Below are 25,229 nucleotides of genomic sequence, written 5' to 3' on the forward strand. Positions count from 1 at the left end.
ACTGCTCTAGTTCTCAAAGAATGGGCTCCTGATTGGCAGCATCAGCATCAGCCAGGGTGGATGGGTTGTTAAAAATGGAAATTGCGTATTTCACCCTAGACCTACAAGTGAGAAACTCTAAGGGGTGGAGCCCAGCAAGCTGTGTTTTAGTAAACTTTTCAGTTGCTTCTGATGCAGGCTGAAGTTTGAGAATCACTGCTCTGGGAAAAAGAGCTGTTAAAATGAATCAATGAAAGATAACAGATGAAGTTTATTATATTACTAGAGGCCCGGTGCACAAAATTCATGCACGGGAAGGGGGTGTCCCTCAGCCCGGCCTGCACCCTCTCCAATCTGGGACCCGTTGGGGGATGTCCGACTGCCAGACACACCTCTCACAATCGGGACTGCTGGCTCCTAACGGCTCGCCTGCCTGCCTGCCTGCCTGATTGCCCCTAACTGCTTCTGCCTGCCAGCCTGATCACCCCCTAACAGCTCCCCTGCTGGCCTGATTGACACCTAACTGCTCTCCCCTGCCGGCCTGGTTGCCCCCAACTGCCCTGCCCTGCAGACCTGGTCACCCCCAACTGCCCTCCCCTGCTGGCCTGGTCACCCCCCAACTTTCCTCCCCTGATGGCCTGATCTTGCCCCCAACTACCCTCCCCTGCAGGCCTGATCTCGCCCCCAACTGCCCTCTCCTGCTGGCCTGATCACCCATAACTGCCCTCCCCTGTCGGCCTTCTTGTGGTGACCATCTTGTGGCAGCTATCTTGTGGTGGTCATCTTGTGACGACATGAGGGCTGCCATCTTGTGATGGCCACTTGTGACAACGTCGTGTGATGCCACCTAGACTTTTATTATATAGGATTCCTTTCTGAGGCATCTGTCTAAAGTCAAAGATATAAATATCTAATAGCAAATTTTAAGCATCAGCCAGTAGACCATTATTGAGACATCTTCATGAGTGTTCCAAGAAACCTTCTTAAGTTCTACAAATCATAAAAGTAGGCAGCTGCCTATTCTGTCTTTGGTAATGGGTTCTATTGGTAACTATGTATTTTCTATAGAATTATACAAGCTCTCTGACTTCAAATATAGACAATGAAAATTTTGGCATTTTAGTGGGCAATCCAAACTCTCTAGCAATGATTCAGAAATTATTTTGGTTAAGCACAGCATATCTACCAGGCAATTTTAAATAGTTTCTGAATACTGAAGTACATAATAATAATGGTAGAACATTTATTGAATTGTGAATTTTTGTTCATAAAATACAACTCAAATATATTTTAGCTGTTTAAATAATAGAGTTTAATGTATCTTTAGACAAGCATTATAATAGTAAGAGCTTAAGGAGATTAGAAATAAATGAATCCAATTAAAGAATATCTGTGAGATTTGATATGTCATAGGTATGAATGAAGTGTTTGCATAGCAACTGTAAAGAAACCATTAATGATTAACTACCTAAAAGAGGTTTAATCAAGAATTAATGATATGGGACATATTATAAAATATTTAAGTTAAACAAATGAAGATTTGTACATTTGAAAACATAGCATCATGCCATCATTTTTGCTGCATCTTCTCCCAGGCAGTTCAAAGTCTGAGGGTCTACTTCTCTATTGTCGGCAGAAATGCCAGTACCTTTGTATTGTGCAGAAAAGAGCTGAGCTTCCCGCAGTGCCTTGAGTTTTGGCCTTGCAGAACCTCCACATGCAAAACCCTGGGGGGAATTTGGGGACCCTGTGGGTACCTTTTCTGTTTCTAGAGCTTATGTGGAGTTAAAAATTGGAACTGTGGGTTCTTTCACCCTCCCTGCCAGAGGACATTTTCAGGGTTTAGGAATCAGTTTTGTAAGGGTCAGAAGAACTGGGAAAGAAAGCTGTTCCTGTGAGAATAAAACCTCAGCCTCATACAAGGTGGTAGGTGGTGGGTTCCCCCATAGCTTATCTAGCTTAGGCATTGGAAGAGTTTTAAAGGGAACAGGCATTTGAAAAACATCAGCTTAGTAAATGACAAGGAAGGAGAGAGAGGTGGACACCAGGGGTAGGAGGTGGGAAAGAATAGAAGGAGATGGAAAAGAAGGGGCCAGAATAGTGTGTGCTTTTTATTTCCTATTTGTTGAACACATTTTAAAGTAAGAAAAACTTGGTTGATATTAGTGTGACTTTTTCTTTCTTTTTATTTGCTTTTCCCCTTCCCCCAGAAATGGGCTCAAATTAAGGGTTCTGACTGTGGGACAAGAGACAGACAGTTTTTAATTTATGCCCTTGATGAAAGAGGCAGCACATTTTGCACTTAATTTGTTCAGATCTAACCTTTAAACAACAGCTTCCATTCCTCCACCCTCCTTAAAAAAATAAGAAACAAGAAAGCTATAACAACAATAGAATTTGAAACTTAGACCTGAAGAATTCACAAATATGCCTAAAACTTTAGTAGCTAAACATGAAATGAATTCCCAAACATAATAAGTAAAGTTCCTCAGAATAAGAAATGTGGCCCCAAAGTTGGGTTTACTTCATCTAAACAGTGACAAATATACCACCTCTAGCTCACGTGAAACTAGAGTTTCTTTTCTTTCAATTGTAAGTAATAATATAAGTTATAATCTCCAAAGAAGGAAATATAAAGTTATACGGTTCACATGAAAGCCTTCAGAGACAGATAATTCCATAAGGTGGGAGGGGTGGCAAATAAATCAGAAAATAAGTGAAATGTATAGGCACTGATGGAGCATATGGTCATTAGGATATTTAAAAATGATAAATGGTTTGCCTGAGAAGTTGAACCTTAGGGAAAGAAGTTAAATCATGCTTTATCTTTTGCCATTTAATATTATTCCCAAATAATAAACTCTAGAAATATAAAGAAAAGAAATTTGGGAACCATTTCAATATGAAGTGAGAATACCTGAAATTTGTCTCAAAGTTTTCTTTTTTAAGAAAATATTTTTCTGATTATAAAAGTAATACATGTTCATTATAGAACAAATTAAGATAATGCAGAGAGGTATAAAGAAAAGCTACAGAACATCTTTAATCTATTTTCTAGATATCTGCTATTGACATTTTAGTTTTTTGCCTTTCACTATATGTACCTGCATACATATACAGTACATGTTATATATGTGTGTGCATATATATACTATACATGCACATATACTATATAACCTTTTCTTATCTTTCTATTAAAGAGATATTGCATTTATTATCAATTTGTAAAGGTTATTTCTCTGGGGGTTTAAAGTATTATTCATTCTCACTCCTTCAATACAGTTATAATAATTCCAAATATATGGTTGAGGATGAAATTAATTTAGTATTTTAGTTTTCCTACATATCACATATGTTATCCCTGAATTATGATGTTATAAAAATTAAGAGCATTATATTAATATACATAACAAGAAAACAATAACATAATTAGTTTCTTTGATATAGGATCTCACAGAATTTCAGAATGATCATTGCTAATTAAATACTGGGAATTAAAAAAACCCAAAACTCCTCACATAAATTTGCTTACTTAGCAGGTATCTCATTCTCATTTATGTAGAAAGATTTGCCGGGGTTTTTTTTTGGTGTTCTTTTTTTTTGAGTTTTCAGTCATTTGGATTTGAGATGAATGAGTTTATTGCAATGAGAATTATTTTGTTAATCACTTGCAAGTAAGTATTTGTCCTTGGTTAAGATATAGTGCAACTAGCAAGTAGAGATTGTTCTAAGGGATGGAATTTAGGAGCGTGTCCAGATATGCCATTCATCACCCTGTGAGACAGAACTAGAAGTGCCACATGAGTGGGAGAGGCAGTGAATGGTGTAGGAGCTCAGAGGAAGGAGCAGGAAGAAATCACTGTGGCCCATGGAGGCAAGGAAACAAATTCAGATGCAGTGTGGTGGCAGGTCTGGATTTAGCTCTATTTCAACTTGTGTCATGGTATTACACAACCCCTTTGGGGAGGATGGTTGGCTTTACCACATTTTACTGACACATTAGAGTTTTTGATTTACTTTTTGGTTGTTATTGTTTCCATTCCTACATCTTTCCTTCTTTTTTTAAAAAAATATATTTTATTGATTTTTTACAGAGAGGAATGGAGAGAGATTGAGAATTAGAAACATCAATGAGAGAGAAACATTGATCAGCTGCCTCCTGCACATCACCTACTGGGGATGTGCCCGCAACCCAGGTACATGCCCTTGACCAGAATCGAACCAGAGACCTTTCAGTCCGCAGGCCGACACTCTATCCACTGAGCCAAACCAGTTTCGGCTACATCTTTCCTTCTTGAAATCACAATGTGATAGTAGACTTTGTGCCTAAGCCATCCCTTACCTTTGTGGCGCCATCCACACCATAGCATGTTGGGTGAAACCTACAAAATGGAGGAGAAAGGTGCTTCTAGGCAGAGGCGATGTTTATGTAGCACCAAAGACTTTTTGAGAACCACTAAAACCGCCAAATCAAATGGAGAAAACCACAAGGAGTAAACACAAATCCACTTATTAGTATGACACTGTTACATTTCCAAGGGTGCCTTAGCCTAATTTCCCAGCAGACTGTCCTAGTCTGTGAGCCCCTCACAGTGTGGGATCCTCCTTATCAGCTTTCTCTGCTGGGCTCCCTGGGAGCCTGAAAATGAAGCATAAAGTAGGGCTCTCTGCTGCAGAGGTTTACCCAGTGGCCAGGCAGGAAACTCTGCCAGAATATAAAGAAGGTCAGGCACTTCGTGTAACAGTGACTCTAGAATCCAATTAAAAAGTTTAGTATAAGGCGCAGTCATTCCCACTTAATCCGATCACGGTTTAATACAATCCTCTGCTTATTTCAGTCGGCGCCTTTGGAGCCAAATCAATTGTATGTCTTTGTTTCCACGTTTTCCTCGGTAATTTGATCACCTTCAGCTGTTTAAAAAAAAATAGCTCAATTGGGAAATCTGGCAACATCTTTTAAGAATTGCCAAGTAACATAAAGTAAACAAAGAAGCTCCAGAATGGCCAGCTCCGAAACTGAAGTGATAAGAAGAAAAATTCAGTTGTCTAAAATGGAAGTAGAATAGGGTGCGGTGAGTTGAAGAGGAAAATTCTTGCAAAGAATCTTTATTCAACACGAGCTGATAAAATATTGTTACCTTTTCTCTGTGCATCCATTCCATTTCACTTGAATGCTGTAAATATGTTTGTGCTACTGTTGGCATCATGGAGGCGTGTCTCCCAGTTAAAATGATAGAAATGCATTTCTCTGAAGCTGGTAGTACCTTTTAGTGGTGAAGACGCCTCCTATTTGCTTTGCAAGGGAGTCACACTGAACTTCCCATATAGCAAGGTGGCATTTACCTCGTGGGAGGGTATAGCATATTGCTTAAGGGAATGCTAGAAGGCCAACGATGTGAAAATGGCTCCTTCTATTTCATTGGAATTTGAGAAATTCCAAATGTGTACATGACTATTACAAAGTTTAGCGTAGACTCAGATGGTTAATTCTGCAAATTGAATGATTTCGGACTGTCCATAATGGAATAAGAGGATTACTTTGGTCTGTGCAAATATGGGTGAAATTGACAAGCTGTGTGTCCTATTGCAAATTACCCATTTTACACTGCTTCCAGAGCTGAGATACCTAGGGTGTCTCCAGCTGTGGTAGAAGTCATTCAAGGAAGAAAAAGAAAACGAATGTAAATTGGTATCACAGGTATTTTGAAAAATATGCCAAAACGTGTCTGCTTACAGTTCCTCTTTTGATATGCCAGTCATGTTTAGGAGAACTGCAGGAGCTGCCCTTAAGACAGTCACCCATGCAGTCCCACACAGGGTCAGTGTGGCACTTTTAAGAAAGCTGCAGAAGTGGAGCAGGCTGTGTCCTTCCTTTATGAAAGTCAGCTGAGTCAAGTTCTCCCTCTACTCATTTTAGAGTCTAAGTTCTGTGTGCCCAATAATTTTATTTTGTCCCACTCCAAAGGAAAGCAGTGCTTATGCATGCATCTAACTCTGAGAGTGTGTGTGATACCAGCACATGCTTTACTGTGTGGAAGGGAGAGAGGTAAGGCCAGACTCTTCTTTGTGTCTGAGTCTGGAGGGGGGAAATGGAACTCGTAATGTGATTCCCATCAGCAGCTAGCCCTTTAATCTATACAAATGAAATACTCAATTTAATAGAATTCTAAAAATAAAACAAATGCTTTGTTCTTAGTGAATCTGCCATTCAGACTCCTCTTGGCAGCACATCAACCGTACTTGAAATGTCTTTAAGTGGGCTTTTTTTATTGTGCTTTTCATCCGAACACATTTTTTGAGCTGTTAGAGTTTTGTACAGGCTGAGCTTTTCTCAGAGTATTGGGCCTGTGTTGCTCTAAGGTTCCTATTTGCTGACATAGCAATAAAGAACTTACCTTAATAAGTATTTTGACCATAGAGTTTAGAGGCTAAAAATTAATAGAGAAGATTAAAATGAGTTTGAGGTGGAAAGAAATATAGCATAGGGAGGTGTTTGTAATGAAATGGATTACAAAATTGCTACCAAAGTGAAACTATTGTTCTGGGGAATTTGGTAGTGAGTAACTGCTATGGAATGTGGGAGTTAAGAAATAATACTATTTATTGAGCATTTACTATGTTCTAGGTACTGTGTTATGAGTTCTTCATATAATATTTCATCTACCCCCCCTCTCACATCCCTATGAGGTATAACTAGGAAATTGAGGTCTAGATGTGTTGTTACATAAGAAGTGGCTCAAGCCCTGATCTAGGGGATTCATTTTTGTATTTTTTGAGATGCATCAAAACATAAAGCATTTTTATTAATTTATCAAGGGCATTTGTATAAATCTTACATTTACTAGAGTTTTCATGTGAGTATTTAGAATTTCAAGTCATTAATTGGTTTTAAAATGTTATTTAAGCCTATTTAATTTGGAGTATTTCTGTCATTGGAAGCTATACAAAAATTTTGGAAAAACTTTTTCAATTAGTTGAGATGCATACTTGTGGAATGTGAGATTGTGCAAAAGAAAAACAAAGTCTTGTTTACTCTCTGACTGTAGCCATGAAGTCCCTGTGCTAATGTTGTATTAAGAACAAGTGTACAGAATCATTTAGCCATATTTTCAGGGTTGCATGATTTTTGCTGTTAGTCTAGGGCTTGTCAGGCAAGGACTGGGTGAATACTCTGCTGCCCAGTAGACAAGATAACATTTGACACAGAAGATGCCCACATGTTGATGAGACCTTCTCTCAGAGCCCATCTTGCTTGGCTCGTTGTCACACATGTGCTCTCAGGGCAAGTGGGTGAGGGGACCTACAGCCATGAGGGTCTCTTTCCACAGAGAAAGGCTGTTGGGTTGCAAGTTATTCGCAGTCATTGGGGGAAACAATTCTTTCTTAGTTGCAACTGTGAAATATTGTGCAAATGGCATTGGAGCACAACAGAATATCTCTTGATTCTTGTCCTCTAAGAACATAGAATTCACTGGGAAAGATAACACATAATCACTTAAAAAGTAAGGTTAGAGGAAGAAAAAGATAATTCCTGGTCCCCTTCCTATTTCTCCCTAGTGCCTTTTTCATGAGGGTAGCGACTTAGTCCTTCTGTTCATTGATGTCTCTGCAGCCTCTGGAACAGAGCCCACACAGAGACACTCAGTACACATGTACTAGTATGGAAGGAATTGAGGAAGGCCTTCATAGAGGCAATGGCATTTAAGGTAGTTCTTTGTAAAAGGAGTTTTATAGGTATGTATTGGAGGGTGGGGAGTCAGGAAAGTATAAAGTCTGTTTGGGGAGAACTATTTTGGATGAAGTGAGGGGCTGATGAAGGAAAAATTTGGGATAGTGTCAGAAAAATAGGTGGGAGTCACAGTTCCACATTTTGGAGCACATTGGATTTCTGGCTAAGGAGTGCTCAGTTTGTGTTGTGTGTTGTCCTTAAAGGAGTTGGTTAGAGCAGTAAAACAGACCGGGGATGTGATCTGACTTCCCCAGCCCAGAAGACAAATTGCATGCTCACCTTCTAAATTATTGTTTCTCATGTAGGAGAATTTGGTTTTTACTTGCACTGAGTAGATGGATTATTTGAAATTAAGCCATTGTAATTTGCTGACATAATCACTAGACTGTAGTTTGTGGCAGAGATATCATCGAAACTGTTTTAGCTGGTTTCTATTCCTAGTCACTTGAGGGATTCCTGGTTTGAATTATACTTTTACTTTTGCCTGATCTCTCTGCAGAAGAATAAACAGGGGGAAAGAATAAAAGGTAAATGAATATTTGCTGATCCATGGGAGTGTGCTAGTCACTTTTACATATATAATGTTATTAACTTATTATATTTCATAAACCCATCCTAATCTAAAGAGTATAAAATGCATATTAAAATGTTAAAAGGTTAACCCATTTGATAAAAGGAAAAAGAGATAAGAAAACTAATGGAAGCCAGTGGAGTTTGTTGCACAAATACCTGCAATGACACTTGTACCCTTGCTAGAGGTGGTTACAGATTGGACTTGGGGCTTTTTGAATTCTAGTGCAGAGAGCAAAACATGGTGAGTTATATGGTTCACAGTATTCATGAAATAAAAAGATATCAAATATTCTGGAGCAGCGCAGCTAGTTCTGGAACCTAAAAGAGAATTTTCTCAAGAGTCCTTATGAAGAAGACTCTGAAACATTTTATTTTGGCTGCCAGTGGAAAGGGTTGATATCCTCTATGAAAACCGAGGAGTCAGAGGAGATGCCCTGCTGCCTAGAGTGGACTGAGTTGGGAACTGTGGGCGGGGCCACGGCTGTCATCTTCAGCCCCTAAGTACCTCATGGAGTAGCTTTGCAATGAACTCTCTGAGATACACTTTGTATCCCCTTCATATCAGTCTGCAGTTATGCTTGTTTATTTGTTCAATGTTTCTTCTCTCAAATAGACTGTAATCTGCACAAGGGGAGGGGCTTTACATATCTCACTATCCTCTCATCACTACAGAGCACAAAATCCATATACATTAGGAGCTTAATACAAATTTATTGAATGAAGGAAGGAATGCAAAGAACTGGTGATAAGATGTATCCTAAGGTAACTGAATTAATTAGGGATTTTTCACTTATTTATAAATCCGGTTACATTAGTTTGCTAGCTGTAAGAATATTTGCAATGTTTATCAGGATTATTGATCTCAGAACAGCTGATAGAAGACATTCTTCTGGTCAATAATCAGATAGCATCAGATGGCCAGTTGTCTGTTGAGTTCACTCCATACAGGAAATCTTTAGAGTAGGTTTTATAATCCATATCTCACCAATTAGGAGACAGAATCTCAGAGATGTTGAATTAGGTTTTTTTTTCCTACTTATAAAAATAATGAAAAAACATTTTAATCAAGACATTTTCATGAGCATATAATATAATTTGACTGTAGTATATAGGTGGCAGCTACATTCACACACATTAGTTAAATGTTAGGCATTTCTAAAACAATCAAGGTGTTTGTGGATACCAGTTGTATGGCCAACTACTGCTTGCTTCCTTTTTGAATACGGATTACTGTCATTCCTGGTGAGAGAATGTATGAATTCCATTGCCTGTGGTGGCTGATTAAGGGCTATGTCCTCCCACCCTGCAGGGACACAGAGTACAAAGGGCTGCAACTCTCCCTGGATCAGATCTCAGCTTCCAAACCAACCTTCTCCTACGCCAGCAGCTCCACTCCTACCATGCCTGACAACAGGAAGGGGGCCAAGCCCAGACTCTCCAGTTCAAAGTCAAAGTCCAGGACTTCCCCATACCCTCAGGTATGTGAGTTGCCGTTTTGCAAATTCCTTTTTTTGTGTGACTTGGTTTGGTCTCATCGTGGAAGAAGTATAAAAACTGTTTGGAATGAATTACCTGGTTTTAATAAATTTAAAACCTCTATAAATCTGGAAAGCTTTCTAAAACTATTTTATTTCTTTTTTTTTTCTTTAAAAAACCAACTGGTAAAAATTTAAAAAGATCTTGTGGTTTACTGCTTTTATATAAAGGTTGTGAGAGTCTCAGTTTGCAGTCAGAACTATAACTTTGTTATTTCAAGGAGATTAATCCAACACTCCCCCCTCCCTCCACCCCCACAATGATTAAGCAGAAAGGTGTAGCCAGCATAGCAAAATATGGAAAACAAGAACTTGGTGTAGAAGAATTGACAGGAACGGAAGTCAAAGGAAATTAAGAAGTGGAGGCAAAGGATCAAGGATGCATTTCATCATGAGATTTGAGCACAGATGGACTATTTATGGAGAGGAATGAAACAGGGAGGGTCTTCCAGATGGTAGGAGTGGTAGGAAAAGCAACTCTTCTCATCTCTGCAAGGTGGTGAGCTGATGAGACCCAGAGGAGGCATTCAGAAACACTTTAAGGTACAAAGAGGAGTCCTGATTCTTGGAAGGAAAACCTTCTTTTTCTGATCAGTCACTGAGATATAGAAACTAGACTGTGTCAAGGTGTGTATACTCTCCCCTGGCCTGAATAGAGTAGGACAGAACTGGGGCTTCCTCACTCCCAATATCCTATGACCACCTCACTTCTATCCTGTCTTTAAGGGCGTCACATTGAACTCCTGCAATGTACTAGAATGACTTAGGAGGTGATCCCTTGGCGAATATAAAACCAAACTGGATTTGGAGTTATTTCATCAAAGAGGCCTTAATCATTTATGTTTTTAATATATTTTTAATGTAAAAAAATGGCAATCTATTATGTACAGAAATGAATATTTCCTTACTTATCAGAGCATATTATTCTGTTGATTTTTACAAGTAAATAGTGTTGGAGGAAATGTCATTTACTGACCTAATGGTCCCTAAGAAGCTGCTATTTGATAGATTATTGTAGTGGCTTAATATATGAAGATGAGAAGATCATGGCTTCAGGAGACATGGTTTAAAATCTCCCACAAAAGACCAGATGTCTTTGCTCTGATAAAAGGGAGGAAAGTAGATGTGTGATGCCTAGACATTTTTCAGCAGACACCTTCTGTTACGAGGACTGAGCTCTGTACTTATAAAGTGCGTTTGATTTAAAGTCACTGTGGAGGAAGAATTTTATCAAATATCTGAGAAGCTTTTCTTATTAGTATCTTGTACCTTGGGAAAAGTTTACTTTCTCTTTTACTATTTGAAAGGGTGGGTTATATCTTTTGGTAATTCTATCCTTAAATACATAGGAGTGTTGGCACATAGATGAAATAATTTAAATTAGGAAGTGCTAAGTTAAGAAGGAGTTTGTCTATTATACAGAACAAAATATCCCCATTACTTCCAAAACCTCACTGTCTAAGTTATGTTTTCTTTCATGCTCAGCTCTTAATGTCTAAAATTTTTATTTGTTTACTTTAAAAGTAACTACTAATTAAAAAAGGTTTTAACTGCCATTAGGCTGCTTCTTGTGTGTGGGGGTATGAGTTAATTTGAAAATTATACATATTCCATAGTTTTTTAAAAAAGTAATACATGGTAGTGGAAAGTAAAATATCCCCTTTTATTCCCTCATTTTCCCCTCTCTGAAATTGTGCTTTATTCTAGAAATGTTCTATGAGGTATAAAAATCATGCACATGCACACACATATGTCCACCTAGGATGTCTCTTGATGTTTGTGTGTTCATTTTTGTGGTTAATACCTATATAAATGCAGCCCTTAGAATTTTAGCAGTATGTCTCACTTGAAATTGCACAGTCATGAATTAAGTTTATTTAACATTTATGCATCTGGTAAAGGTTGTTCTTTAATTGTGTTTACTTTAGATAATCATGGGTGGCTGATAGACAAGATAACGTGCATTTGTAGTGAATTGTCATGGGGTAAGCAGAGGATTCTCTGGGGACACATTGGAAAAGCATGGCTGGCATCTTGGGCAAACTTATTACTATACCATCATCTTGAATTCCAAATCCTCAAGAATTTTAAAGAAAAAGATACTCAGCTTCTCAAAAGTCTTATTTGGTTCATATTTATCCTTCTTAGTTTTTAATTTTCATGTAATACATATTTGAGTCAGTAGATGCTAGCTGAGCACCTGCATCAGAAAAATGCTATGCTGGCCATTGTGGTTAAGGAGGGCAGAGGTTGGGTAAAAGGTACTATAATATAAAGAAGTGGTGTATGAAGTGTTCTTAAATTTTGTGGTACAGTTGGAATAAGGTATATATTTGAATACACAGTATATAGGAGATGGCATATACAAAGGGCTTTACAAGTGTTGTCAGCTACAGGGACTCTAGCCTGGATGGGTGGGGAAGTTGTTGTAGGTGATCTGGTTTTGAGGGTAGAATTCAGGTATGTGGGCATAAGGGAAAGGAGAGGACACTTCAGGATGACCAAGATCATGAAGAAATTCAGGAATGCATTGTTCGTGTGACTGGGCTTGGAGGTGAAGTGCGGGAGGGTAGGCTCCTGTGAATGTGGACTAGGGGTGATATGTTTGGAAGCATGAAATGGTACTAACTGTCTACTTGGCCAAGGAGTTTAGAGTTTGCTTTGTGGAGAACCAGCAAAGGTTTTGAATAGAAAATGAGAGCATTCATGTGGTTGAAGCAAAGCAAACTACTTAGGAGACTCACATTGATAGTCCTGGTGTGAGTGCATGAAGGTCTAACTCAAGTTCTTTACTGAAGTAAAAGGTGTTGTATAGGAAGAATGGGCAAATTTCGGTCTTTGGCTGCTTGCACCTCTTCTTGTTATAGATATATTTTGATCATTATAGATTTATTTTGAAATTACATTTTAAAGCTTACTTTTTCTTCAGATAAATATCCATCCAGAAGTGGAATTTCTGGGTTGCATGGTAGTTCTATTTAAAAATATATTTAGGAACCTTCATACTATTTTCCATAGTGGCTGCACTGATATATAATCTCACCAACAGTTCAAGATGGTTACCTTTTCTCCACATCCCTACTAACACTTACTATTTGTTGTCTTTTTGATAACAGCCATTCTAGCAGGTGTGAAGTGATATCTCATTGTGGTTTTTATTTGCATTTCCCAGATGATTAGTGATGTTGAATATTTTTTTTATATGTCTGTTGGCCATCTGTATGCCTTTTTTGAAGAAAATGTCTGTTCAGGTCCTCTGCCCAATTGGATTGTTTTTTATTTTGATGTTGAGTTATATAAATTCTTTATGTATATTTGGATATTAACTCCTTATCAGATGTATCATTTACAAATATCTCCTCCCATTCAGTAGGTTGCCTTTTTGAAAGATACATGCACCCACTATGTTCATGGCAGCATTATTCACAATAGCAAGATATGAAAGTAACCTAGGTGTCCATTGATAGATGAATGGATAAAGATGTGGTATCTATATGCAGTGAAATATTACTCAGCCATAAAAAGAAGAAAATCTTGCCATTTGCAACAAAACAGATGAACCTAGAGGGTACTAAGTCAGAAGTAAGTCAGATAGAGAAAGACAAGTACTGTATGAATTCACATACTTGTGGAGTCTAAAAAACAAAATAAAAACAGAAACAGATGCATATATGCAGAGAACAAACTGATAGTGCTACAGAGGAAGATAGTGGGAGAATTGGGGGAAAGGTGAAGGGGAATAAGAGGTACAAACTTCCAGTTATATAAAAAAAGTCATGGGGATATAATATACAGCATAGGAAAAAGAGTCAATATTATTACAATAACTTTGTATGGCGACATATGTTTACTAGATCAACATTGTCATGATCATATCATAAGGAATAGAAATGTTGAATCATTATGGTATGTACCTAAAACTAATATAATACGGTATATCAACTAGACTTAGTAAAAGATAAAGCTTACTTTCTGTAGCTTATGATACACTTGTACTGAATTTCCACTTACATATTATTAATAGACACATAATAAATGCATTTTTAGTTACTGAATAATTAAGCTTTTACTTGTGTTTAATTTTAAATACTTCCTCTTTTCTCAAAAAAAGAGAAAAATCTTTTTTTTGGTTATTTTCATGTTTACATATTTGTGGCATGCAATTTTCATCAGCATTTTAAAGAGGCAGTTTCCAGAGCAAAACTGACCTCATAGGGTAACAGGCTTTGCCTTTTATTAGTTATAAAAATGGTGTTTCAATAATTCTATCTATATTATTTATTAAGTTCTTTGTTCTATTATGTTCATTAAAAACATAGCTAGACATTTCTCACAAAGATTTGAAGAGTGGCAAACAGCAACACTGCTTTTTGGAATTATTTAAGCACACTTATTGGAACATGCAAGACATGCACAAATTGTAATTCACTGCCACCACCAGTCTGCAGCAGTGATGAACTTTCAGGTCCCCTTCTGGTATGCAATGCCCTTGGGAATGATTTTAGACTTGATTATATTAGAGTCACTTAATGAATGACTCAATCACCTCTACCCTCTATGTATTACTTGGGACAAGATAGGTCAAAAAAGAATTGTTTTGAATGGTTTCAAGAAAATTGTTGTAAGAAATATTATAGTTAATTTCTAAATACTCTGAAGATAGCTACTATGCTGCTATATAGCAGCCATCTTATCTTTATGACAGTTGTATTTCATTGTTATTGGGTTTATATTCATGAAAATAATTACAGCCAGTATGTACCCTCCTGCTTTACTGAATCATCCTGCCCTCCTTTAGGTTTTTCCCTGGTCACTAATAACCAATCCACTATATAATTCCATAACACCAGGGCATGCATGCGGCAGGTTATGCTTCTGAAATCTGAAAGTATTTAATCACTTCCTAGAGGTGCACTGTAACACTTGCAAGTTTTACTCCACATCTGTTGCTTTCAATAATCCCACAGAACCCTTTTAGTTTTCGTTGCTAGCAACCTGGCTTCCTTTCAGTAAAGGTAAAAACTCTTTCTGCAAAGGTTCATCTGGCCTCAAAAATACACCAGGGACTGCAATGCTGCCTTTTTAAATTACAGAGAAAAGAAGGACCAAGATTTCTCCAGTGTAGTTTTTCCTTATACACAGTACTTTTACCACTACCAGGATAGACATCCCTTCATTTCATGTTTTGTATGCAACATGAGAATATGCAATCCTTAACAAAAAGATTTTAATACATACTGCAAAAAAATGAGGTTATCTTTTCAGAAAATTTTTACACTGTATAGTATAATTTTTACACTGCACAGAATATACACTATTCCCAAAAATATAGACTTGTTTATATTTTCTGACCATGTATGAATTTGAGATCAGTCTCCTTTTTTTCTAGAAATATTAGATTATTAGAGTGAACCTTTATAGTCTTTCTAGATCATCTACATAAATTAAAACATTTTGACCTCTGTGTTATAGATTTGTGCTTTGGTTTTTACTAACTCTTGCATTTAGTTGAATATTATGTGGATGGGCAGACAGGCATCCAGGGCTGTTGGCTGGTGCCCATCCTTCCCTGATTACTAACAGGTTTTCTCCATGATCACTTTATGGGGTCACTCCCTAATGACACACTTCCCCATTTATCAGCTTTCTTAGACTCCCAAATGTACCCGTCACAAACCCTGCTTCTCTATCCTCACTGAGCACACGGGTTTCAGGAGGAACCCAGGTGCCTTATTTGAAATAGGCTAGTGAAGTCTGCTACAAAGGACACGTGAACTTGCTGAGGGGATGTGCAGGATAAAGGAGCAATCTTATTAAGGGTGTCTGCAGAGAAACCTGACATTGTAGGAAGTATGATGGATAGAATGGGTGATGAGATGGAAGGGAACAACAGTGGGGAGAGGCAAAAGTGGTGGGTTCTGGTACAGTCTCCCTAAGCCACTATCAGAAATTTCTTTGTCCCTGACCTTGCTTTGGGGCATGATAGTATAAGATATTGATTAAAGAAAGGTCCATATTTATGGTAGATAAACTAGGTATGTGGATTAGAAATAGGACCATATGCTTTTTTGTTAGTTTACTCAAGTGGGCAGATATCTTAACTCGTTCATTGATTTTTATGACAGTATCACAACATATAGTGATATATGTCACATACAATGCATTCCCAAGAGTGAGAATGCAATGACAACAAATCTCACAAAAATTTAAATAAACAGATGGCTATATTTAGTCACATTAGATTTATAAGCAAGGCAGCAGGACATTATTGACTAGGAAAAGATCAATGAGAAGAAAAAATAGAAACAGCAGCTTCAATGAGGGAGGTGGAATGAAATTTAGCCAAAGTGAGAAGATAAAAGGAAGAAAATTTTGGAGGAAGTTAATGGGGACTCTTAAGGTTCATTAGGACAGGAGATGTTGCTCTTGATAACCAGGCACCTGATTGCCCTGGGCACCTGAAAGTCCTTAGTAGTTACTGAATGAGTGTATGAATGAATCAATGGATGAGCCCACAAAGGTGATAGGATAGGTGCAGAAAGAAACAGGGGAGTGATGAGATGTTCTGGGGATATAGTCCTTGCCTCTGGGGATACAGTCCTTGCCCCTGAGGGCTTACAGATTCAGTAAAATGTAAATCGAGAATATAAACAGGGTGGTATATATGTAATAAAGGCATGTGGTGGAGGCAGTGGTGGTAGTTGAGGTGGTGTGTGTTATGGGTAGGCCTGTTCTTTCAGCAGTGGTCTGGAGGTGGGAGTTGGGGGCTGACAGTGAATGACATCTAGGTCTAGAGACCTGCATGCCATGGGGAGTTATCAGTGGGTCAAATTTATTCTTGTTTGCAGTGGGGCTATGGTATGACAGCTACTAAATCCCTGTACCCCTTGGATGCCCCCCTCAAGGACCAGACTCATGTTCAATCTCCCAGGTGTGGTTTTCTCTCTCTTCACTCATTTACTTTTCATTTCCCATCACCGGTATCCCAAGAGCTCCCTCAATGGAGTATTGTAATACATCTTAATTTTTTCCCCAGTTTGGGAAATTTTCCTCTCTAGTCTGCCCTGCCTCCCAAATTGACCTTAAAAGACCACTGATCATGTCAGTGCTTACAGACCTTCCACCACCCTAGCTGTCACTTAAGGTCACTTATAATTGAATCCTAAATTACCTGAACCCTGTGATCCAGACAGACCCCTCTGCTCATTATTTGCTGAATGCATTGTCCTTACCTACCTCCATGCTTGAGCTCATGCATTTTTCAAAATTCTGCCTATTTTCTAAGGCCCATATTGAGTGCAATTTCTTTCATGATATATAACAGTTATATCTCTCCTTTTGACCTCTATTTAGAATAGTGTATATTCTACCACCTTTTGGATATGCCATATCTCCTTTGTTGGCCCATAATTTCTTTGAAAGTAGTAACCATGTCTATTTGATTTCCACCCCTCACCTGTCCCAGCATCTAGTATGGTGTCTTCCACATATTTACTTACTAAATGTTAATGGAATGATTTAATAAACAAATATATTTTAAAGAGTGGGAATACGTTGTTAATTGTTTGTAGATGTATAAAAACAATAGGAGGGAAAATACTCTGCTACTAAGGAATTTATAACCTAGAAGATATGCTTGAAAACAACCTAGAGATGATTTTACAAATGCCAAATCCTTCAGTGCAAATCAAACACCTAGGTGCTTAGGAGGAATTAGATGTGGTGGAAGCTACAAACTCTTTCAAGAGTGAAACTATGAACATGCAGAGGCAAACAACCATCCATATCCATCCGAAGTGTGTTTTCTGATTATGTTCCCTTTGTCATCTCCAGTGAAACAATGGGAAGATATGACAGTTGATATTTGCTTTCTCTGTTTGTGTTTTAATTACAAAATAATGCGAGTGTCTGTGCAGGAAATGCTGTTTGGCTCTGTCTTCTATCTCAGGAACATGTCCTTGTTTATGGGCACATCCCTGGCTCCAGGGCTCAGTTCCCATGATTAGTAGATACTTTCTAGATCAGTGCCTTATTCTTTTTTCAATAGTTCCACACATCTTGGTCCTATACCATTATTCTTAGTATGCTGTATAAGGGATAGATTTGATTGTTTTATGGTTTGGTTTTTGATCTTCTGGACATAACGATTATGAGGCCATGCTCCTTCATGTTTCTTGGCCCTTGGCTCCTCTTCTGCCCCATTCCCACTGTCTCTATCTGGTTCCAGATTCTCCAGAACACTCCATCAAGTTTAGACTGCTTTATCATTCTCCTTGTTGTTCTTTCTGTCTCTGATCCTTCCTGCCAGGGTAATCTTTTTGAAATATCAGTTTTGCCATGTACCCAACTCATCCATCCTTATTTAAAAAGCTACAGAAGCTCCTTATTGATTACACAATGAGGTCCAATCTCTACAATCTGACCCAGGTTGTACTGCCTACTTCTTCAGCTACCCCTACATCAGCTCTGCCCTCTGACTGGAGTCTGCTGTGTCCTCTCCATGAAGACACTTTTCCTTTTGAGCTTAAATCCTATGCACCCCTACACCACTGCTGCAGCATCACCTCTTGTCCCCACGGATCCCTGGCTGTGAGGCATAATTCATGTTAAACACGTCTTTGTTTTATAACATAGGATGATTTGGATCTGTGGGAGATATAATGTCAAAAAAGAAATTGGGCAGTGGGTAAAACAGCTGGGCTGAATCAAATGGAAAGCCTCTGTTTCTGGCTTAATGGAAGTGATAGCTGGAATGTGTGATTCTGCTGAACCCACCATTTCCAAGGTGTAAATTTATTATAGAAAAATCTATAAAATCAAATTTAGTTAAAAATAAACAGTGAAATTAAAGAGAGCAGTGCTTTATTTGAAAGTTCTCAGTGGGTTTTGAGCCTCTAATAATGAGAACCTTCTAGAGTTAAGAACATTGGATTTGGATATCTTTAGGAAAGCTAGATTTCTTTAACTCTTCTGTCTTTCACAGATTTTAAGGAAACCCCCTTAGCATATTATAGTGCATTGAATTGCTGTGTGTGAAGGTCAGAGTTCTGATGTATATTGTTTAATAGGTAGTTGTAACAGTTTTAATAGTTTTCCTCATTATTTTACTGAGCTTGGCTTAGAAGAATATAGGTAGGTCCATCCTTCTATTTACATACAACAGTTTGAAATTGATTAACTCAGTCAGTAGAGGGCCTTTGAGCTTCAATTTCTTTTCACAGAATTACAAATCTGATAGATCTCTTTCAGTGTGCAGAAGGCCAGCAGTACGCCTGCCAAGGTGTTGGCTCCATTCTAGGACACTGCCAAGAGCAGCTTGGGCAGCCCGTCCTTTGTCCAGACCCAGAATAAAACAGTGGATGACCAAACAATGCTGCAGTAAGGTGTGAGCAGGTGGCACCACCTGTATCCATCTAATTCAAGCTCATCTAATCTGCCACTTATATGTGAAAAACCAGAGAGAGAGAGAGAGAGAGAGAGAGAGTATTGGTGAAAAGATGGAAACAGATCTGGCTTATGCTGAAAGCCCCTAATAGAAGATTATCATAAAAACTAGCTACTCATCCTGGAAACCCAGGATTTACCCAATGGGCTAGAGCTATTTCTGTATTACCTTTGCAAGTTGGGATATTCTTGATCATTTATAGCTATGTACGCCAGGACATTAAAAAGCTTATTTAAATATTTATTCTATGTTTACTACCTGTGTAAAATCTTCAGTGCAACGAAAATTCCAGCAAGCCTTTAGTACTGTACCTTTGAATTTACAAAAGGATGTGGATTGTGGATTTCATGGTTTGGGAACAGCTCTCTCCATATGGACCTCTATAGGAGACTCCTTATAGAATTACAATGAAGGAAACCTGGCCTCTGGTCCGGAGTGCTGGTTCCCTTCCAGCTGTACATCACCCTGACAGCTAATGAGATGTCGACTATGGTTACTTTTCTGTGAGAAAAATGAGTGAACCAAATCCCAGGAACATTTTTGTAACTGTGGGGGGTGGATTAAGAGAAGGCTTATGACATTTCAAACCACATTTAAAGCATGTTAAAAAACTTCCCATGTTTCTACTTCATAAAATATGTCAGAGATTTTACAGGTATAAAAGATTTCTCACCAGAATATTCTTTGAGCTAAAAATAACTAAACTGTGGATTAAAGTTAAAAACAATGTCGCAATAAATAATAGGTTGAACTGTAAGTGGAGCACATGAAAAATGAGTGAAAAGTCTTGTGAACACGTTCCTAACAATTGATTTTGAGGAGCTGACAATTGACACGATTTCCTAAAATGAAGAAAGACATGACCAACATAATTAAAGTTTCTAATAATGGAATTTGAGTATTTGCTTTCTAATTACTTATAGTATAAATGGAAATATTTATTGCTCAATTCCTCTAGTGAAACCATCCTCAACTCTGGAATGTTACTCAAGATTGTTGTTTTTTTTTCTTCTTTCAAATGCATTCTCTAATTTTTCTTGAGGAAGTCTTTTTTAAAGATTACCTCTTTTGGAGTTCTATGCCATTAAACTGAATTTCATTAAAATTTCATGAGTTTTTTCCCCTCAAGAAAAGAAATTTGTGAGACTTGTGTAGAAATCATGTTATACGTAGCCATTCTTAATGTATATATTCTGCATAGAATTATTCTTGCTGTTGATTAATAAGACAATGAATTAGACATGAAATGGCAGCAAAACCTTTCTACCTACCACTTTGAGGAGAGCAGGAATGTAGAAAATAATGTCTATTTGATATCCTCTTTGCAGTTTCACTTAGCTCTGATTTCTAGATGTTACAGTTTACTCCGGTTAGAAATGGACTCTATTATTTCACTGCTGTTCAGTTACATTATCACAGGCACATGTTTTCAGTCAGCCTCTCAGATTAGCAAAATATCTTGCATAATTGTCATTTTAAAATGCATTTGATTGTGACATTAGTTTCTCTCTTACCCTGATGTTTATCCTTGAGAAAGCCCCCAGTAATTTCCAGTGTGTGGAAGCCAAAGCCATTCTTTATAGTAAACACAACTCCTGTTTGAGGGAGCAGCCCAGCAGTGGGGGTTATTTTAATGGACATGCTGTATTACTTTAATCTAACCCTTCTACCATCTGTTCTTCCCATAACAGTGAATGAAAAAAAAAAGAAAAGAACATATTTTATGTTTCAGGGTTACATTAGTAAAAAGTAAGATAAAAGTGATTTAAAAGCATGCATATGTTCTTAGTACAATGCAGTCTGCATCTGTGATGTTTTTTCTCATGGTTCAGACACAAATCAAGAGGAAAGCTGCTCATGCTTGAGAGAGGGAAAGTTTTTCATGGAAAACAGGACTTTACCATAAGAGGGTCTCTCTCTTTATTTTACAGCTAAAAATGATAAAAACCTCAATGAGCTGCCAGAATAAAAATAGATAACTGTAACATCTATTGTTGGAACATCTGGCATTTTTCCTGAGTTGGGTGGTTGCTGCCACATCCAGATGAATGCCGAGCACCTGTCCGGGACATGCTGGTGAGGCAGGAATGAATCTCATGACTCTTATCAAAAGAGCAATAACTTTGGGGGTAATTGTGGTGAATGTCTGTGGGTGTAACTGTGGTAAATAGTGCTTCCGTGGTGAGAGGACATCACCCAAGGGTGTGAGCAGATGGTTTACTGGGTGTAGAGGTTGGAGACAGCCCCCTTTCAGAAAACATACTTGGGTTCCATTACTGCTTAAAGGGTAGGACACTGCCATCATGGTTATCTAAGTACCTAAGCCTACATGAGCCGGAGGTACTGGAAAGAGTGAGGACTCTGGAGTTGTATTTCTCCTCCTAAACTTCATAATTGTAGGATCTTGGGCAATTTTTTTGAGCTTCATTTGTTTCATCTGTAAAGACATTAGTAATACCTTTAAGGTGTTGTTAGCATTTAATAAGGTAATGTCTATGGGATCTCAGCGTAGTGACTAACACATAGCAAGTAGTTATTATTGTTGTTGTTATGGGTATTAGTTAGCATATGCAAATCAGATAGTAAATTGCCTTTTAATCAGTCAGTTCATTTTCTCTTCCTAAGCAATCACAGTGTTAAAAGAGAGAGTAACGGCTCCCTTTTGTGAACTCCTAAACTATATTTTTTTCTCTCTATTTGGGTCCTTGTCATTTTCTAACTTGTATTAAAGCTATGTTTTGTGAACATAACTTTATTTATAAAGTTATTTATACTCTTCCTAATGTGAACATCTGGAAGGTAGAGCTGTATTTTTCATATCATCTGGCACTTTGCCTTGCAAATAGTAGAGACTCAAATATTATAATGAATTGTAGAAGTAATGATTGTAAATAGTTCCCATTGGATGCTTACAAAGCCCCAAATGATGGCTCAGACCTTTTACTGGATGAGATACTAGTTTCTAGAAGGAATGATTCAGCTAGGGGAGATGGATGTCAGCTGACATCCATTTCTAGCAGTCATCCAAGCTCTTTGCTTGTCAGCTTTGGAGGGTGGTATTTGGTTTCATGTTATGAGAACCAGGGCATCCTTAACTGACTCATTTTTTTTTTAATTTGCCAAAATGAATGTCTGCTTTGAAAAGTAAATTTTAAATAAGAAATATGGGTAAATTAAAGTGCATAATACTCTGAATGACAACAAATTTTCTACGAAAGAAAAAACAGAGGTTTTAGCAAAATTAATTAAAAACTAATTTTTAGTAAACTTTCTTTATTTGATTGATGTACCTAATTAAAATAGGAAATTAAATTATTCCATTTCATAGTCTTAAATACAGGAGAAAGTGTTGTTACATTTCAAAGGAAGAAGAACATATATTCTACAGCTTGTAAAACATGATTTTGTTTACTTGAAGATAGTATAGATACTGACAAGTACTAGGAGAACCATCTGCTGGTCTTGCATATATTCTAGTTAATCACGATTCTCATCATTTCTCTACCCTTTAAAACAGATCTTTGGGCTTTCAATCAAAGTTTAGCTGGTAACAATTGTTGGTACCAAAGTGCATTTCAGCTTTGAAAACCAGAGTATTTGGAAGAAAGACCTAGTGTTTAGGTAATTGTCTAGTGGACTGATTTCTTTTTGCAGTTGGGATATTGATATCTTATTTTTTAACATATATGTTTTATCTTTTGCATGCCTGTAAGATGGGTCTGAAAACACAGTCTCTGGAAAATACAGTCTAGGGAAAATACCATTTTTACAGGATCGTGATTTGATAATCATGCCCGTTTACACACGTAAAAGTCATTAATCAAGGACCTGTACCTGCAACATACATATCTGTGACATGTTTGCATTTTTGAGAATGCTTTGGTGCATATTATTTAATTGATCTTCACAGCAATTCTATAATGTAGTCAGTTTCTATTCTGCTGGTGAGAAAAATCAAGGCCCAAGGACAGTGATCTTTTGTATAAGTCATATTGGATGACAGTAGATCAGGTCTAATGCTGTTTTTATTAGAATCCCTAGTCAGTAACTTTAAATTGCATTTTTATGCACAAAATATTAACAATCAGTAATAAAAACAAAGATATTTAAATAATTTAGTTATAGATAAACTTTCCATTTCTTCAGAAAATTTTTTTTTATTAATGGCTTTGTCTCTAATCATTCTATAAAAATAAGACATAACTTTACTATATAGGATTTTTAAATTTTAAAACACTTATTTTGAAGTGATTTCATACGTAAAGAAAAGTTGCAAGAAGAGTAAAGTATTCCTGTATACTAAACCTAGGTTCACCCATGCTTAACGTTTTGCCATATTTGATTTGTCATTTTCTCTCTCTCTCTCTTCCTCCACCTTCCCTCATTATTTATTTTTTTCTGAACCATTTTAGAGTGGATTCCATATATGATGCCTCTTTACCTAAACCTCAATATTTCAGTGTGTGTTGCTTGTTCTAATTGTAATTCCTTAGAATTAGAAGTAGGACACTGTATTTTGTGTGAGGTGTTGCCAAATTCCACTCCACAGAGGATGTAATAGTTTGCTTCCACCAGCGACATGTGGGAGGACAGTTCCCCACAAGCAAGGTGTTGTTAAGCTTTTGAATTTTTTCTAATCTGACCATTGAGAAGTGGTTCTTAGTGTTGTTTTAATTTGCATTTATCTTATTGAAAAGTTAAACATCTTTTCATTTGTTTAAGGGCTATTTCAATGTTTTTTTGTGAATAGTCAGTTTGTCTTTTGACCATTTTTTTTTTATTGTGCTTTCTTTTGGCTTCTTTTGTTATTTTTCTAGCTTTTGAATTGAGAACTGAATTTATTTTTACTCTTTCATTTATATTGATTTAGGTGTCTAAGCTGTGTATCCTGTAAACCCGGATATGTAGTATTTTTATTAACTCTTCCTCAGAAATTCTTTATGTTTGTATTTGCCTATCTCTCCCAAAGTGATTTAACAGCTTATTTTTCCCAGGTAGAAGGGTTTTTAAAATTTAAAAATTTTTAAAAAATCATTGTGATCAGAAAGTGGTGTTTATAATTTTTCTATTTTATGAAATTTACTGAGGTTTTCTTGTGGCCTAATACATTTTAATCAATTTGATGATTAGTTATGTATACTATGAGAGATTCATTCTTTACTATCAGTGTGTAAAGTTTGATATATAGCCATAACATTTAATGGATTGGTTTTGTCTTTTAAGTCTGTAGTTTTTCTTTTTATTATTATTTTTGTCTTACATGTCCTATACTGAGATTGGTGTCTTAGCCTCCTATTATTTGGGTGTTTGTCTGTTTTGCCTTGTATCTCCCATAGTTTCTGCTTTATATAGGTGGTATTGCTGTTATCTGATGAGTAGACAGAAAGGCAAAAATTTTTTTTTAAGGAACAGAGAGCAACATGGTTAGATAAGAGTTTCAGAAAGATCTCTGAGATGGCCAGGTTCTGGGAACCCTCAACTCTAGGCCATGTTGGGGGTTTGTGGGGCTCATAGTTTTTCCTCTGTCAGAAAGACAGAAAGAATGGTGATTTTCAGGGTTTGGAGAGTTATGGGAATTATTATTGAACTAGAAACCCAGTGCATGAAATTCGTGCATGGATAGGGTCCCTAGGCCTGGTCGGCGATCAGGGCTGATCAGGGCCTTCCTTCCCCGGCTGCTGGCTGCTGGCTGCCGGCCTGGGCCTTCCTTCGTTCCGCACCACCCTGAGGTGGTCAGTGCACATCACAGTGAGTGATTGAACTCCCGGTCTCCCGGTTGAACTCCTGAGGGGACACTTTGCATATTAGCCATATATATATTAGAGAGGCCCGGTGCATGAAATTCGTGCACGGGGCGGGGGGGGGGTCCCCTCAGCCCAGCCTGCACCCTCTCCAATCTGGGGCCCTCGGGGGATGTCTGACTGCCGGTTTAGGGCCGATCCTAGGGATCGGCCCTAAACCGGCAGTC

General features: G+C 37.6%; 1 protein-coding gene across 2 annotated transcripts in view; it reads left to right on the forward strand.

Moving 5' to 3' along the window:
- The window catches only part of SIM1 (single-minded family bHLH transcription factor 1), a 72,767-nt gene that overhangs the window by 30,467 nt on the left and 17,071 nt on the right, over positions 1–25,229 (forward strand). For both annotated transcript variants that reach the window (XM_005883806.2, XM_014531383.1), the window contains one exon: positions 9,591–9,759. In XM_005883806.2, the coding sequence (XP_005883868.1) occupies positions 9,591–9,759 (169 nt within the window). The remainder of the gene's footprint in view (positions 1–9,590; positions 9,760–25,229) is intronic.

Source organism: Myotis brandtii, unplaced genomic scaffold, assembly GCF_000412655.1.
Source record: "Myotis brandtii unplaced genomic scaffold, ASM41265v1 scaffold8, whole genome shotgun sequence".
Classification (NCBI taxonomy): domain Eukaryota; kingdom Metazoa; phylum Chordata; class Mammalia; order Chiroptera; family Vespertilionidae; genus Myotis; species Myotis brandtii.